The 17,428-nt window shown below is 45.3% G+C and overlaps 1 protein-coding gene across 2 annotated transcripts in view; it reads left to right on the plus strand.

Moving 5' to 3' along the window:
• Window positions 1-17,428, plus strand: part of KIRREL3 (kirre like nephrin family adhesion molecule 3) — a 1,087,808-nt gene that overhangs the window by 975,837 nt on the left and 94,543 nt on the right. For both annotated transcript variants that reach the window (XM_060251091.1, XM_060251092.1), the window contains exons 8-9: window positions 8,447-8,595; window positions 11,601-11,728. In XM_060251091.1, the coding sequence (XP_060107074.1) occupies window positions 8,447-8,595; window positions 11,601-11,728 (277 nt within the window). The remainder of the gene's footprint in view (window positions 1-8,446; window positions 8,596-11,600; window positions 11,729-17,428) is intronic.

Here is a 17,428-nt window from a genome sequence, read left to right on the forward strand (position 1 = left end):
TTGCAGAAGTTACACTACAGCAGGGAGCGGGATGGTCACAGCCGCTTCTCCCTGCATACTATGTTCGCTAACATTTGCGAGGCACAAAACTCCCATCATGCATGGGATGTAGAGTCTTCCCCATCAAACACGAGGACTTTGTAATGGTGTACGTGGAAGCTAGGTCATATTGCAGGCTACTGCCTTACAGCAGCGGAACAGAAAAGGCACACACAAGAACAAAGAGACGGGGAACACGCTGCATCCCTTTAAACTAGCAAAAGACAGCAGGTATGCTTGGAGTAATTGGTCAGAATGGGAAATAGCTGTGCTCCTCTCCAGCACTTTCGTGAGCATCTTATTGCACTGCTGTGAGGGGGAAGCAATAGAGGATGCAAGAAGTGGCAATGATTGGGTTTTCTCTCTCTCCATCGTCTTCTCCAATATGAGTTCTAATCAAAACACAAGAATGTTCAAGCTCTGCAGTGAGGATTCCAAATTGGCAATACAGCCCCACTGGGACACATTGCCCAACATGCACTGATGCACAGTATTGGCTTGAAGAGGACAGACATCCTAGGTCGAACTGTGCTTTGTGTGGTTTTAAGCCTTGCTGACCTACATGGTAATATTCTCCGCAAGAAACGTTGTCAACAGTGCAAACAAGAGACTGGGGAGTGCTCTAGTGGAACCTTTCCTATGCTTTGTAAATCTTATGATCCTTCTGTGAAAAATGGCTGGTGTTCTTGGTTTCTATTCTTTGCATGGGGTCCTGAAAAACCACTTCCCCGGCCTCCATCCCCTCATGGAACACTTCAGCTCCTTCTTGACTATTTTTGCACAGAAGTCATGCCATCTCACGCAGCCCACAGAAACACACGGAGGTGCCCCGAATCCATCAATGTAGCCAGCACACAGCAAGGGCAACACTTTTCCATGCTGTCCTGCTAATTCCACACTATAAAACTCCAACCGTATAGAGTGCACAGTAATTTTGCTTCATGTCCTAAGCAGGCTTACCAGCATGCTAAATTTCCTCCAGCCATTACCGCTTTGTCAGATTACAGGGGAACAGTTACTATGATTTCAGCTTTAGGAAATTCTCAAGAAATTCAGCCTAGTCAGCTAGGCAGGCCCACTCCCCTCTCCCTCCCATATAGAGGTGTATTACTGAGAACAAGCTGATCTTATATGACCTTATTTTCCATTTGGAAACTTGCGTTTGGATAGCAGCCAGAGTTTAGGCAATGAGTTCGGCAGGTGTTAACACCTGCCTAAATGGGCATGGGTCCCCTACAGAGGGTCTACCATAATAAATCCGAGAGATCATAAGGTAGACAATACTGATCTTGATAAACAAATGGTCTCATTGGCTGGTTACAGACGTGCAGTTTAAGCTGCCCCAGGGGCAGCAGGTGAGCGGGTTTTAAAAGTGCGTCCAAACGCACGCATCTACCTGTCATCCCCGTCCCGTACTCAACTTGGTCCAGCTGGGAGCCACCTTAGAAAGGTTCCACTTCCAAAGTGGTACCTAATAACTGAGGTTACTCCAAGGCACCTTCCTGGCCGTCTGGAAGGCCAGGGAGCACTCGCGGAGCAGCAGAAGGCCCATGAGCACTCTGGACACTCCTCCAGAGCGCCTGTGGCCCATCGCTGTTCTGGGGCAGGCCGTGCATCATCTGGAGGCTCCCAGCTGCTCCTTTTCCGGCTGGCTCACTTTCAGTTTGGCTTGATGCTGTCCGGAGCTGTCCGACTGTATGCAGCCATTGAGTAGATGGCAACTTCATGCACCCAGAGGGATGCTCTTGTATGCCTGCAGTTCTCTCACCTCAGAAAAGGGATGAAGGGAAGGAATGAGAGCACCATACATACAAATGTGTGTGTGTGTGTTTGTGTGTGTGTTTTCAGTGCAGATATTACATCATTAAATAAAGAGGGGGCTGAGCTACAGTCACATATCAAAAGCCACCCCATGTGTACTGTAAGGTTTCTAGCATCCCTAAGCTTAAAAGCTTGCTGCAGATATGCAGGCTTGTCTGTTGAGCCTCTGTTTTGACATGAAAACAGAATGATAGCAGAATGCTTCTCCATCCCCTTGCTTGGGAGTCACGTGATCCAAGCCACAGATGTACTAATTGAGGCTCCACACTTTAAGTGGCAATTATGTATACAGGAAAAGCTTCGTTACCAGGCTGTCCATTATCCCGAGCACTCATTTCAGCAGCCTCACCCAGAGACCAAACTCCTCCCCTTCAGTCACCATACCCCTGCATCTCGGGTCGTGTGCATGCCCCACTCAAACCTCTCCATCTGGCCAGCTTGGATCTCCATCTGTTGCTGAGCTTCTGACAGGTGGTTCTGCCAGCTGACCTCCTTCTAGGGAGCTTGCTTCCCTCAAGCTGTTGGGAATCAGCTCCTGGGAAGCCAGCCCACCCATCGGCATGCTGTATAGGGTGAATCCGTGGCTTGGGAGAGAGGAGAATGTCTTTTGGGTAGAGGGCAAGATAGAGTAAGAAGCTCAGCTGTGGGGTTTTTTTGTCTTCTGTCAAATGGCAATTCCCATTCCCTATACATGTTGGATAACCAAGCTTTTACTGTGCTCCTGTCATGCCAACATAGTGGTGCTTTAAACACTTGCAAACAGAGATATAGGTACTTGAAGTCACATCTGTCATTCACACGTCATGTGTTTGCTTTGGGAAACCCCAGTGTCATGCTGGCGATCTGTGGCAATCATGATTTGCAGGGAACTGCCATGCTACTGTGCCCCATATTGCTTTCAGAACAGCCTTACCTAGCAGTCTAGCTGAACATTGCTCAAAGCAATTGCAAGGCTGAAAGAATTAGGGAAGGAAAGCCAGTTTGGTGTAGTGGTTAAGTGTGCGGACTCTTATCTGGGAGAACCGGGTTTGATTCCCCATTCCTCCACATGCACCTGCTGGAATGGCCTTGGGTTAGCCATAGCTATCACAGGAGTTCTCCTTGAAAAGGCAGCTGCTGTGAGAGCCCTCTCAGCCCCTCCCACCACACAGGGTGTCTGTTGTGGGAGGAGAAGATATAGGAGATTGTGAGCTGCTCTGAGTCTCTGATTCAGAAAGAAGGATGGGGTATAAATTGCAGTCTTCTTCCCTGTGTGGGATCTTCTTCAGGGAGGGGCAATGGCTCACTAATAGGGAATCGGCTTTGTGAGCAGAAGGTCATGTGTCCAGTCCCTGGCATCTCCAGGTAAAAAGACCAGGCAGTAAGTGATGCAAAGACCTCTGCCTGAGACTCTGGAGAGGTGCTGCCACTGCCAGGTAGAGTAGACAAGACTGACCTTGATAAACCAGTGGTCTGACTCAGTTCTCCGGGACCGCCATTCCTCACATGCGCCTCAGAGAGCACTACGATCAAGCTTACAAAACCTCTTAATGATCCCTGGCCAAAGGATGCTCAGCTGTCCACCACCAGGGCAAGCGCCTTTTCGGTGGCAGCCCCTACCCTCTGGAATGCTGTCCCTGAAAATATCGGGGCCCTGCAGGACTTGCCACAAGTCTGCAGGGCCTGCAAGACAGAACTGTTCAAACAGGCTTTTAACATCTAATGGAGGCGTCCAGTACTTCACCACCCCACAGCATTAATATCTTAACACGATCCAAACAGAAATGCAAGGCGCTCAATAACTCCTAATAACATCACAATAAACAGTGCTAAACAAGAATTAATAATAATGCCATCTAGGGCAGGGGTGTCAAACATGTGGCCCTGGGGGCCAAATCAGGCCCCCAAGCAACTCGCTGTCGACTGCTTTCTTCTCCATCACAGCTTGCCTTGCTAGGTTTGCTCAATAGCACAGCAGCTACAGAGCAAAGCCTCTATTTTCTCTATTGGCTGAGGTTCCTCCCTTGGGGAGGAAGGGAGGAAGGCAGAGTTTGCTTTGCTAGGCTCTCTCAATTACACAGCTTTGTTTTGAGATTTTTTTTTTTTAAAAAAAGTTGTGTTTGTCTATGTTCTTTATAAGATTTATATCTCTGCTACCTAATGGCCCAGCCCAACAAGATCTCATTTATGTCAGATCCGGCCCTCATAACAAATGAGTTTGACACCCCTGATCTAGGGATTAAAATTGTATACATTGAGATGTTTTAATACTTTATTGCGATTTTATTGTAATGATTTAATTTTATATTGTTTTAATTGTTGTTAGCCACCCTGAGCCCATCAGGGAAAGGCAGGATACAAATATAATAAAAATAAATAAAATAAAGTCAGCTTCAAAGCATTTGGTTGGGTGGCAGGAAGGGATCGACTGTTTTGGGCTGTTCCTCTTCTGTGCTGAGTCTCACGTATTGCTGGTTATGACCAGCAGGCGACAGTAATGCTGTTCTCAGCTTCATTTGGCTCCTTTATTATAATAACGATGGGGAAATGTGCTCCTTTCTATGTGTCTCTCTTCTTTCTGTTAAGGTATTACGTGGGCACCACCTTCTAAAACAGCAGGAAAAAGGAACTGCTCTGTGCAGGCTATTCTGAGTGCTGGGTTTCTTTTCTCAACCAAATCAGGGTCTTCCCCTTTCCTTTCCTTTTTTCTTTTTTTAAATGAATTCAATAGATTGTCACCAGAGATGAGTGAGCTGAACCTCTTCAGGAAACTCTCACAGCCATCGATTTTGCTAGGGGTTCCGTGGTTGCCATGGTGGTGCTCCCATGCCTCTTGATCTTGTCTCACACACTCTGTCGGGTCCTCCCTCTCACTCGCTGGGAGCTCCCCAGCATGGCAGGAAGCCAGATGGTGCCCCATTAGGTCACATTTGCTCATTGTTTGGTAAACAGCAGTTTAATTCAAGTGCTGAGTTGACAGCTCGTCCTCAAAGACAATTTTCGTATTGCAATGTTGCAAATGCCAGCTTGGCTTGCCCGTAGAATGTTATTTCAACTGCCTTAAAGGGATAACATTCCCTTTGATTAAAAAAGGAAGTGGAGGGGGGGAAGCCCAGGGGACTCCAACTGTTCTTCGGGGGTATTTAAATGTCGACAGTCTGCCTGCATGAAGTGGCACGGGTGGGCGTTGCGTCCTCCAGGTGCTGTCGGCCTCGCCTGGGAACGTTTTTGCATTTTCTAGCCTGAAATGCCAACCTTCCCAGTGAACTTGCTTCTGGCTGTTCTTCATTGTGACAGTGATTTTAAGGAGGGGTGTGTGTCAGGAACAGTTGGCATTCCCGCCAGGATTCTCCTGATCTATGAATCGGTGTCCTTTGCTTTGACCCACATAAGGCCACCTCCTGAAGAACCAGATCCTAGAGAGAAGCAGGACTTTTTTGTAGCAGGAACTCCTTTGCATATTAGGCCACACACCCCTGGTGTAGCCAGTTCTCCTGGAGCTTACAGTAGGCCCTGTACTAAGCTCTGTACGCTCTTGGAGGATTGGCTGCATCAGTGGTATGTGGCCTAATACACAAAGGAGTTATGCTACAAAAAAAAAAAGCCCTGGAGAGAAGATCTCATCAGCCCCCTCCATAAGCCACCATGGGCTTCATAATGGCTAGGAATGCAATAAGCACATTTCCATTCATATGGAGCATATGAACATATGGAGCTGCCTTATACTAAATCAGACCCCCGGTCCATCAAAGTCAGTATTGCCTACTCAGACTGGCAGTGGCTCTCCAGGGTCTCAAGCTGAGGTTTTTCATGCCTATTTGCCTGGACCCTCTTTAGTTGGAGATGCCAGGGATTGAACCTGGGACCTTCTGCTTACCAAGCAGATGCTCTACAACTGAGCCACCATCCCTCCTGTGGTTTCATGTGGAAGTAATTTGAATGAAGAGAGAATCCTTGACCCCTTGATCATTGCCATCCATGATCTTAGGTAATGGACCTTCTCTGTCATACTAGGACCACTGGCGAGCCTTTTAACAGGAGCTGCTAGGGACTGACTGTAAGACTTTCTGAATGTGAAGCTGTCTGAAGTAGCCTCATCCCCAGGGCTTTTTTTTTTTTTTAGCAGGAACTCCTTTCCATATTAGGCCACACACCCCTGATGTAGCCAGTCCTCCAAGAGCTTACAGTAGGCAATGTAAGAAGAGGATTGGCTGCATTGGAAGGTGTGGCCTAACATGCAAATTCAGTCCCTGCTACCAAAAAAGAGCCCTGTTCATCCCCATTTAATTTAGGGACTGTGTCTTTGAAATATCAAAATCCTATATGCTCATGCACACATTTCTTAGATAACAAATAACAGTTGGCAGCTGCCTGCTGCACTCCCAGTAACAACAGGTTATATAACTAGATTAAGGAAGAGTCAATTAAACAAGGCCTCGTTCAGTTAGAACAGATAGATGAACTTTCTAAGATAGCTTAGTAGGAATCCACATTACAGATGGTCTCAACCCCAGGAGATAGTTTAGTGACATCTTCTACCATTTACACATTCCACTTCCATGCTGTCTGCAGATCCAGCCATCTGCAGCCATGCACAAAGTGTTTGTCTTGGTGCAAATCTCCCGGAGGACGATGCTTGAAGGTGTTGATCAGGGCTTGATGGTACCAAAAGTGGTTTCTACCACTGTGAATACCCTGAGGGTATCTCAAGGTCTGCATGGATACACAACATATTTTTGGAAAGGGCTATATGTCACTTGTAAAGTGTTTCCAGACTTCCTCTTTCTCGAGGAAGCAATTTGCACTGAGCATATTGTACTCCTCCAATGCAAAACAACAGAGTCTTCGATGGTTTTGTGCCTACCGTAAAAAGTCTGAAAAGCAATCAGTGCACTGGCATTTTGTGGTTGAGTCTGTTCATACAAACAGATGGACAAACACACATACACACCCCTACCTTAATGTCCTATCAACTAATTTCTCAATATTTACTGGGAGCTGCAAATGTCAGCTGACTCCAGCAAGCATCATGTCTGGAAAGCTGTTTGGGGTGATTCATTCCTGATGTCTCATTCACAGGGTGGGTCACTATTGAATGATGCCATTATCCACTGGTAGACTCATATGTGTGGATCTGCCCTTACTCCGGACTTAGCTACAATACAAGAGGTCCCACTTGGAGACTGTACTGTGATATTTCCTCTCTTTGGTTTACTGTAGACCAAAGTCTACCTAGCAGATGAGGGTTATATTCCTAGTCACATTTGTCTCTAGTGGATGCTAGCAGGGGTATTTGCAGTCAAAATCACTATCCAGTAGCCTCTGGAGAGATTGTGTGTGTGTGGGAGGAGTCTTTTCCCTTACCTGGGGAAAGTACTTGTAGATGGCAGTGGATTTGGAGGCAACTTAGTCTGCAGGGAGCAAGTGCACAGTTGCTACTAATTGCTACTAGTTGCTACTGAGCTGGTTTGGGGAGGGCGGGATACAAGTGCAATAAATAAATAAATAAATTCCCTCTGGTACAGGTGACTAACTAGTCAACTTCTGCTGGTGCTAATTGAGGTATACCTTGTCTGGAAAGGGCAAAATTCTTCTGTCTTGTTGGTTTACCTTGGCCCCCAAAGGGACTTCTCCATTTCATCCTCAGAATAGCCCTGGTAACTGGACTAGAGTTACCCACAGTGCAATTCTAAGCAAAGTTGCACCTTAAAATCAGCAGCCTTAGAAGACCATAACTCTGCCAATGCTGCACTGCCAGTGAATTCCGTGGCTGAAAGTATGGAAACTCAGTCTCCCTAATTCACTCGCCCTACCCCACCGAGCCCGCTTCGGTGGGGTAGGGCGGGATATAAATCGAATGAAATAAATAAAAATAAATAAATAAACAAGCTACCTCCTTCCCCCCATACCACCTTGGCTCATTTTCTGTTAAAGAGCAAAGAAGCACTCCTTGAAAGCTTTCCCTGGGGACCAGCACAAAATTACAACCTCTGTTGGGAGGTGCTAAAAAATATTGTGTTGTGGTTGCTCACGTAGGGCTTGATTCAGACTAAATTTCCCACTAACAAGAGGGAAGATGTAATTTCCACCAGTTCCTTCTTCATGCTGAAAAACCCTGATTTGCTCTTCATACCCATTCCTTAGAGTCTGTTCCCCAAGAGGACCCAAGGCGCAGCTTTGGATGGGGTATCAGTGGGTTGCAATGGGAAAGAGAGGGGAAGAAAATTTCTCTTCCATTGATGGAAGTGCCTTCTATCAGTGCATTTTGTCGGTGGAAAATTGAGACTGGAGCCAACTCATAAGGAATGCTTCCCCTGGCAAAGCATTTGCTTACAATCTCTTAGTTTGCTGATCTGGCTTATTTTCTCTGCATATCCAAGAGTATTTGTTGACATGGAGAAAATTCCTGAAGGAAGTCTTTATGTGGGTGCCACACTGCAGTTTATTTACAGATACTGCAACAGTGACCTAAATTTGATCTAAATTCGTCCCTTGGATTCCTGCTTTTTAACCATCCACCTTTCTTTGTGTCTAAAAGCACATTCTGGTTTCTGTAGAGATGCCATTTTAACACAGCTCCACTATTCTGTTTTCTCGTGTCCTGCAGGTGGGCCAAAAAGGGACATATTATCAAAGAAGCATCAGGGGACTCTTATGAAGCCATTGTTGACTACACCTACTTTTTTGAACCCATCTCCTGTGAGGTGACGAATGCTTTGGGAAGTACCAACATCAGCAGGACGGTAGATGTCTACTGTAAGTATGGCTTGTCATCTGAAACATCAGAGGCACCAACTGATAGGATAAATGGCTTGGATTGGCTGCTTGTGGAAGTGATTGTTGGCTGACTAATGGAAAACAGAGAGGAAATGTGGAAGACTGCTTAAAGTGAAGGGAAGTCAGTATTCCTACCTGAGCATGTCCAGTTTCAGCAAACAAAAGAGGGCTGTGACAATACAGAGTCCAGGAAGAGAGAGAAAAGGTGCAGTGGGGAAAACTGTTTAATTTATTGTTACAAATCTCTATGCATTTTGCATACTCCTGTCAGGGGAACTGCAGAGTAGCAACCTCTCTGTATGTTTCCACATGCGTGAAACTCATATTGATCTATAACCATGTTTTTAATGCCATCAAGTCACAGCAACTCTGTGGGGTTTTCAAAGCAAGAGACGTTCAGGGGTGGTTTGCCATTGCCTTCCTCTGTGTTACGAATGACCTAGGCATTTTGGGGTGGTCTTTTCTCCAAATATTGACCAGGGCTGACCCTGCTTAGCTTCTGAGATCTGATGAGATTGGACTAACCTGGGCTGTCCAGGTCAGGGTTCTAATCTATATTTAAAATGTAAATAAAATGTATTTTCCTGCTGCCCTTTTTTTTTTCTCCCATTCCTGCATCCAGTTTCATCCATGCTGGAAATGCCACAGAGGGGGAAAGACTTCCCATACTTTAGTTGACTCCTTAAAGAAGATAGAGATGGATGGATGGGTGGATAGATGGGTGGATAGATGGGTGGATGGATGAATGGATGGGTGGATGGATGAATGGATGGATAGGAGAGAGAGAGAGAGAATGTAAATCAGCTTCTTGTTGTGGAGTTGTAACTGTGATGGGTAGACTCTAGGCAAGTGTGCAGCATTATGTCCAAAGTATGTTAGTGTCATGGTAATATTTTTTTTTGTTATTGTTGTTGTATGGCATTGTGTGCGGTTTAGCCAGGAGACCCAAAGATTGGCTACCTTAGGATCCAAAGATTGGCTGCCTTAAGTACTAGCTCCTTTTAGCACTGTACACCACTAGATGGCAAGCTAGACTTATTGTGGGGGCTGAAAGAGCTCTGAAAGCTCTGACCCAAGGTTACCCACCTGGCTTCATGTGGAGGAGTGCAGAATCGAACCCAGTTCTGCAGATTAGAGTCCACCACTCTTAACCACTATACCATGCTGGCTCTGGCCATGGTAATATAACATCTGGGCAGCCATCAGTCCCTTGATATGGTTAAGTCTATTGAGGAAGTAATCCTAAGCAGGTCAGATTGGAAACAAGTGGGGCTCGCTCTTGAGAAAGTGTTCTCCATATTCTAGCCTGAGTCTGCCTAGCAGCCACAATACATACATGAGTCAGGGAGCAAGCAGCAGCACAGAACTTAGCCAGGGGTGGTGCAGGGATTTGTGCATTGGGCGAGGATCTGAGAGACCCAGACTTGAGTCCCCAGTGCACCTGAAAGCTTGCTGGCTGAGCTAGGGCCAGTCACTCTCTCTCAGCCTAAACTACCTCACAGGGTTGTTGGGAGGATACAGCGAAGGAGAGGAGGATGTTATGAGCCACTTTGGAGCTCCCTTGAGGATAAAAGTGGGATATGAAGAAAGTAAATCAAAATAGAAGAGCAGACAGGAATGGAGTCTTCACTCTGTAGCACAATCACAAACTTATGCATGGAACAGAGAAGGTGGAGACAAGTATTTTTCTCCCTTTCTCATGAGAACTCGTGGGCAATGAAATTAATGAGCAGTTGGCTTAGAGCAGATAAAAGGAACTACTTCTTTACTCAAATTATAATTAGTACATGAAATTCACTGTCGCAACAAGTGGTGGTGGCTTCAAGTATAGACTGCTTCAAGAGGAAATTAGATAAACATATGGAGCAGAGGTCCACCAGTGGCAATTAGCCACAAGGTATGGATTGAACACTATATCTAGGGCAGTGATGCTCTGTATTCTTGGTGTTTGGGGGTGGGGCACAGTGGGAGGTCTTTCTGGCCCTGCTGGTGGACCTCCTGGTGGCACCTGGGTTTTGGTTACAGTGTGACACAGTATTGACTGGATGGGCCATTGGCCTGATCCAACATGATTTCTCTTATATTCTTAACTAGTCCCACAGAGTGTTCCCTCTAAGCTGAGTTAGTGTGAGCTAGCTCACAGGTTTTTTAGCTTCCAGCTCACACATTTTTGACTTAGCTCAGGGAGGATGGCCCTAGAGCAAACTAATGCATGCACTAGCAAATCACTTGCTCACAACTTTAATGCCAGTAGCTCACAAAGTAGAATTTTTGCTCACAAGACTCTATAGCTTAGAGGAAGGTCCTCTTGCTCTTAGCCAAGCATGCCACAAACATCCTCTGTATATGCCTTTTATGTCACCCCCCCTTGCAAGTTGGCTACACAGAAGTGTAGGCTGCCATTGTAAGGACACTTTTGTGGGAGTAAACCACACTGAAAAACATGGGTCTTACTCCCAGGTAGACCTAAATAATATGGGACTTACTTCCAAATAGGCCTGCATAGGGTTTTTCCCATAGCCATTAAGTGCAAGAGTCTAAAGCTCTTTCACAGCATCACAGAGACCTGGTGCTTGAGAATTACATTACCAATGTTGCAAGCCTCATGGCTGAAAAATTAGCTCTTTCCCAAAGCTCATGCCTATTGATGCCTGTGAGAGAGTACAACTCTCCATGGATCAGGCTCCCTGCTACCATTTCCCCTCTAGCCAAAGGTCTAGGGCACAGTAAGGGAAACAACTGCATCCAACAGAGACAGAAACTCCCAGGAAACAGCTCCTGCTGTGCTAAGATCCTTGCAATTCAGCTCAGTGTTGCATGTGGAAGTCACCAGCTCAAGAGGCCATATTTATTGCTTTGAAAGATTTCTCACCTGAACATGTTGATGCCACATTGGGTGCTCCAATGCTCCCTTATTCTACTTATCTCCCTGAACTTGAAGCATAGTAGAATTCCTGAGACCCTTTTCTGTGATGTTCTTACAGTTGGGCCACGAATGATGTCAGAGCCACAGTCCCTCCTTGTCGACCTTGGATCAGATGCCGTGTTTAACTGTGCCTGGATTGGAAATCCATCTCTGACCATCGTCTGGATGAAGCGAGGCTCGGGTGTGGTAAGGAAGCAGGACAGCTGTGCTGTAAATTGGGAGCAAATGTTAAGGAAGAGCTATGTGTTAGCAAAGCCAGGACACCCAGCAACTCGAGATGGGTGGAATGTGCATGGTTTTGTAACTGCTTGATATGCATTGCCTAGATCGCCTCAGCCATATATCTGTTGTAGACACTGGGTTGGATCCCTGCAATAATATGCAGTAACAGAAGGCAGTTTCCTAGGTGGGTTTGAACTCCCCTGCCACTCTGTACTTGCTGAAACCAAGGGCTTTTCTTGTAGCGGGAGCTCTTTTGCATATTAGGTCACACCCCTCTTATGTGGCCAATCCTCCAAGAGCTTACAGGGCTCTTATTACAGGGCCTACTGTAAGCTCTTAGATGATTGGCTACATCAGGCGGTGTGGCCTAATATGCAAAGGAGTTCCTGTTACAAAAAAAGCCATGCTGAAACCCACTGCTTCCTCTGAAATGCTGCTTCTGGGGGACATGGGACCCTAAGAGCCGCATGAGGGCTCTATAGCAGGAGAGGAGAACGCAAAAATCTTAGCATCTTCCACTAAATCGAAATTAAATTAGTGGAAATTAATGTTGGGAAACTTGAGATCCAGACATGTTCAATCCCAGATACCTCTTGTTAAAGGATTTCAAGGAGTTATTGTTGGTAACCACCTTTCTGGACCTGAGACGCTGGAGTCAGTCAGGGCTAGGTGGACCGATGGTAAAAAGCAGCGGCTTTGTTTATTCAAGAGCAGCCTGGTATGGTTGGGGAAAGTACTCGGTGGTGTAAAAAAAGAGAAGGGAAATTTGAGGTCAAGGAGTCTGATTTCTGTAACTGGACGATTAAAAAAAGGATGGGTTTTCTGTGACATTCTCAGCACTTTCCACGTTCTTGCACTCAAAGGTGATCTTTGCTGGGGAGTCCTAATAGAAGACAAATTGATTTCCATTATGAGCAGCATCGAGGGCTAACGAAAGGCCAAAGTTTCACTTAACCTCTTTGTGGCAGGAGAAACTTTATAAACTGATGTTGAGCAGATTCTGTTTGTGAGCACGCCTCTCAGCTTTCAGAGAGCCGCAGCTAATGCTGAAGGGCAAAGAGTCTGAAGGTCTCTGTATCTGTTATTAAAAACATACCTAATCACTGGAGCTGTTGCAATATAGTGCCAGAGAGACTCGTGTCATGATCTGGGAGGCCCTGGTTTGCATCTCACCTTGGCCACACTCTTGGTAGCCTTAGACAAGGTGCTTCCCTTCTCAACTGCAGTCCAGCCTCTACAATGTGAAAGCAATAATGCTTGCCCACCTTGCAAGGCTGTTGTAAGGATTATAAGCAGGGCTTTTTTTGTAGCAGGAGCTCATTTGCATTATTAGGCCACACACCCCTGATGTAGCCAATCCTCCTGGAGCTTACAGTAGGCCCTATACTAAGAGCCCTGTGAGCTTTTGGAGGATTGGCTAGATCAGGGATGTGTGGCCTACTATGCAAAGGAGTTCCTTCTACAAAAGAAGCCCTTCTTACAAAAAGATAAAGTGTTTTGAATACTATAAATGCTAAGGTTTTATTTTGATTAACTGTGGGCACAAGGAGGTTGTTGTGTCTCTGTCTGATGCAGCCTTATGAAGGTGAGATATTCTCAAATGTTCAATTATGCCTTTAAAAATACAGGAGCCTCATAAAATAAGAGAGAACTGCCAATGCTATGGCATTTTTAAAAAATGTTCAAAGAAGGTTAATACTATAGCTGTGTGATAGGTATAACTTCTCTCTGGATTCGGTTTCTTATACCTGGCCCATCTCCATTGCCTGCTGACTGCAACATACTTTGAGGATGCATCTATGTTTATTATAGCAAAACTTTTCCATCCATGAAATGCAAAACTTTTCAGCAGAGCTGGTTTGCCTGCGCAGCTGCCTGTAAACAGCAGCCAGATCTTCATGTGGAGCACAACTCCATGATGCAGTGTAACATCAAGGGCTGATCTTTCGGTGGATTAAAGACTCTAAAACACATGATCCATGCAACTGCAAGAAAAAGATGCATATGCAGCTGTAGCTGGGAGCCATATTGAACCAAAATATTGAGTCAGCATTGAATAATATGAGCACTTGCAAAACCAATAGAAATTATTACTAAGAAGTTGTCACTGGAGACTCATAAGGCTGAACTAAGATTTGCCATTCTTATGAGTACTAAATCCCTTCTTTACAACACTTGAGCCACATTCAAGTATATACTTTAGTCAGGCATATCCATTTTCCTTCCTCTGTCTGGATATGTAAGAACACCACACACACACACACACACACACACACACACGGTGGAATGCAAAATTAAATAGAGCTTTAGATTATAAGCAAGTTGATTTGGGAGATCTTTTCAAGAAAATATAATTATTTTACATCACAGACTATTATCATACATCCAACGCAGAGCAGAGATATTTGGGGAGCACTAAACAGGGGCCTTCATCTGAACATGATTTCTTTTTCTGTGTTCTGTTCCTCCAGTCTCATCTCCCCTCCTCTCCTCTAGTATTATTAGTGTCCATGCTTTAGCCCATGTATATTTTGCTAGCTCATATAAACACATGAAATTGCCTTATACTGAGTTAAACCAGTAAGGATGGAGTTCCATCTTGTCTTTTATGTCACCTATTACCTATTCGTTTTAACTGAAGATGCTATGGACTGAACCTGCGACCTTCTGCATGCCAATCAGCGAGCCATAACTGTCCCTTGTAGGAAGAAGGAGGATGCCTTTGAGATTAACTAGCAAGGATGTTCTTCCCAACCATGTATGGGCCATCCCAATGATGCCTGTGACATTAATTCCACTAAGCACCTCAGCTCCCGGCTCTTCACCCAGAGTTCAGCACCATGGACAGGTGCCAACCTTAGCTAACAAGTCAGAGAGTCATCTAAGACTTCCTGCTCCTCAGCATCTTGGGTTCTGATTAAACCTTTTATGGTTTTAAATTGATTGTTCTTCAGGATAGCCTTACATTCTCTTATCTTCTTCAGCTGGTAGCAGGAAGCTTGTCAAATCAAAAGTTTAACTTCCCCTCTCTTTTTGCATTCTGTGAGTGCAGCAAAGAGCCACCCCTGTCTGCGGCTCTCATCTGCTTTGTTTCTTTCATGAGCTGAATCATCCTTTTCTGTTTTTCCTTCTAGACCTTGGGCAGATCAAGGAAGAAGGAAGTCTTTTTAGGAGTCAGGAGAAGTTACAAATGACTTTTCTCGGAAAGGCAATCGTACATTCTTTTATGCCTGTAGCTCCCTCTAGCTGACAAATGGCTGGGCTGCGCAACTCCAAGGCCCACATCGCTCCAGACAAGATTGCAGGCTACTAGGAAATGATAGAGATATTAGCGTTGATTCATTTCTGCCATGGAAAACCTCTCCAAAAAGCCATGCTTCTTCAAGAGCACCAGCTAGCTCTTAGCTCCAATGATGAAATACTGTATCCATGCTTCAACCCTTGCTCTATACTGCAGGGAAAGCCTGCCTCTCTGTTCCTTTTCCTGAGCCAATATGGTTCCTCACAGATCAGGGCATTTCCCTTGCCATGCCAGCCAGCCAGCCACTTGCAAAAAGCCACGAGCTCAAAGCCTCCACAGTCTTGTAGGCTACTCATTTGCCAAGGATAGTTCCTAAAAATGTAACCCATAAGGCTTTTCCCTTCATAATTGAGTGGGAGAATGCAACATGTGGTGATGGCACAACATGGACAAAGTGTGACTGGGTGTTACAGAGGAGAGAGCAGTACCCAATATTTCAGAAGCCCCACATCAACCGTAATGTGCAGCTCTAACGTTTAGGAACCATCCAGTTCATGACTGTTTTGGGTGAGGGTGTATATAGGATATAATAACCACCGTTGGATTCTTCTAATACACATTAGCAGACCTTAGACATTCCAGTACTCAGTAGCTAATGTATAGATGACTGTTTCCTGCATTTTGGGCCCATATGAACTGTGCTGACCATCCCCAAGTGCTCAATGACATGGGCACATGTGATATAAGGAAGTGGCATAATATGTTTGTTTCACTCATATTCTGTTTTTTCCCCCCTGACCTGGATGGCCCAGACTAGCCTGATCTCATCAGATTTCAGCAGCTAAGCAGGACTGGCCCTGGTTAGTATTTGGATGAGAGACCATGAAGGGAACCCAGGGTTGCTCTGCAGAGGCAGGCAATAACAAACCACCTCTGTTCATGTCTTGCTTTGAAAGAGCAACCTTTGGAGGTTGCCATAAGTTAGCTGTGACTTGGTAGCACTTTCTACTGCCATCCTGCCTTTCTTGTATGGAATTCAGGGGGTTGAGTCATACTTCTCGATGGGAGCGCATTCAACCAGTGCTGAGAGAGCTACGCTAGCTGCCTATTGTGTACTGAATCCATTTCAAAGTGCTGGTGTTGACCTTTAAAGCCCTATATGGTTGAGGACCTATCTATCTACGGGACCACCTTTTCCCATATGTTCCCCAGAGAGCACTGCAATCGGGAGCTCAAAATCTGCTATCCATCCCTGGACCAAGAGAGGCCAGACTAAGCTCTACACTGGCCAGGGCCTTCTCAGTGGCAGCACCAGTGCTGTGGAATGCTCTCCCAGAGACCATAAGAGCCCTGTGGGATCTCTCCCAATTCTGCAGGGCCTGTAAAACTGAACTTTTCTGACAGGTCTATAACAACTGTGGGAGAAGGCTGCCACTCTATGCTGCTGAGCAATACCATCAAAAGGATCACTAACAGATTGACAGAAGAACTATGACACCATCATAATCTGACTCGCCTATACCAGAATTCTTGAATAGCACCAAATATGTAGTTTTAAACTGCTTGTTAGGTTTTATTGTTTTTAAAATTGTAACTGGAAATTATTGTTTTTAACATGACTGTTAGCTGCCCTGAGTCTGCTTGCGGAAAGGGCGGGTTATAAATCTAAGGTAAATAAATAAAAATAAATACTTGGGGTTCCTAGGAGGTTTTCCATCAAGGTGCTGATCAGACCTCACTTAGCTTCTGCAAAGTTGCTATATCATCAGTCCTACAACCGTATCCCTGGGATATGACTAGCAGCAATTCCTATGAATGTGAAATCATGAGAAAGTTCTACACATATCCATCTTGGCCTGGTTTGTTATTTTTCCCCCCTCAATTTTTAAAATGTCTATGCTGCTTTTCTGCCCTATGCAGTGCTCAGAATGGCTTACATGAAATAATAACCACAAAAATGCAACATCCATAAAATGGACCTGAAGCAACAGAATAAAACTGTATCCGTAAGCAGCAGACTAATTCAGAGCAAGTCAGGCAGCTGTTGATCATCACAGAAGAGAAACCACAATTAAGTCAAGCCATTCCAAAGTAAACTGTAAAGTCACAATGAAAATAAGGCAAAAAGAAATAATTCAGTCAAAACCCAAAGTCACAGTTCATGTGTTGCAGTTGTCAATGCAAATGCATATCCAAAAAACAGCCAGTTTGGTGTAGTGATTAAGTGCATGGACTCTTATCTGGGAGAACCGGGTTTGATTCCCCACTCCTCCACTTACAGCTGCTGGAATGGCCTTGGGTCAGCCATAGCTCTTACAGAGATGTCCTTGAAAGAGCAGCTGCTGCGAGAGCTCTCTCAGCCCCACCTACCTCACAGGGGGTCTGTTGTGGGGGGGAGAAGATATAGGAGATTGTAAACTGCT

This window comes from Heteronotia binoei, chromosome 12 (assembly GCF_032191835.1).
Source record: "Heteronotia binoei isolate CCM8104 ecotype False Entrance Well chromosome 12, APGP_CSIRO_Hbin_v1, whole genome shotgun sequence".
Taxonomy (NCBI): domain Eukaryota; kingdom Metazoa; phylum Chordata; class Lepidosauria; order Squamata; family Gekkonidae; genus Heteronotia; species Heteronotia binoei.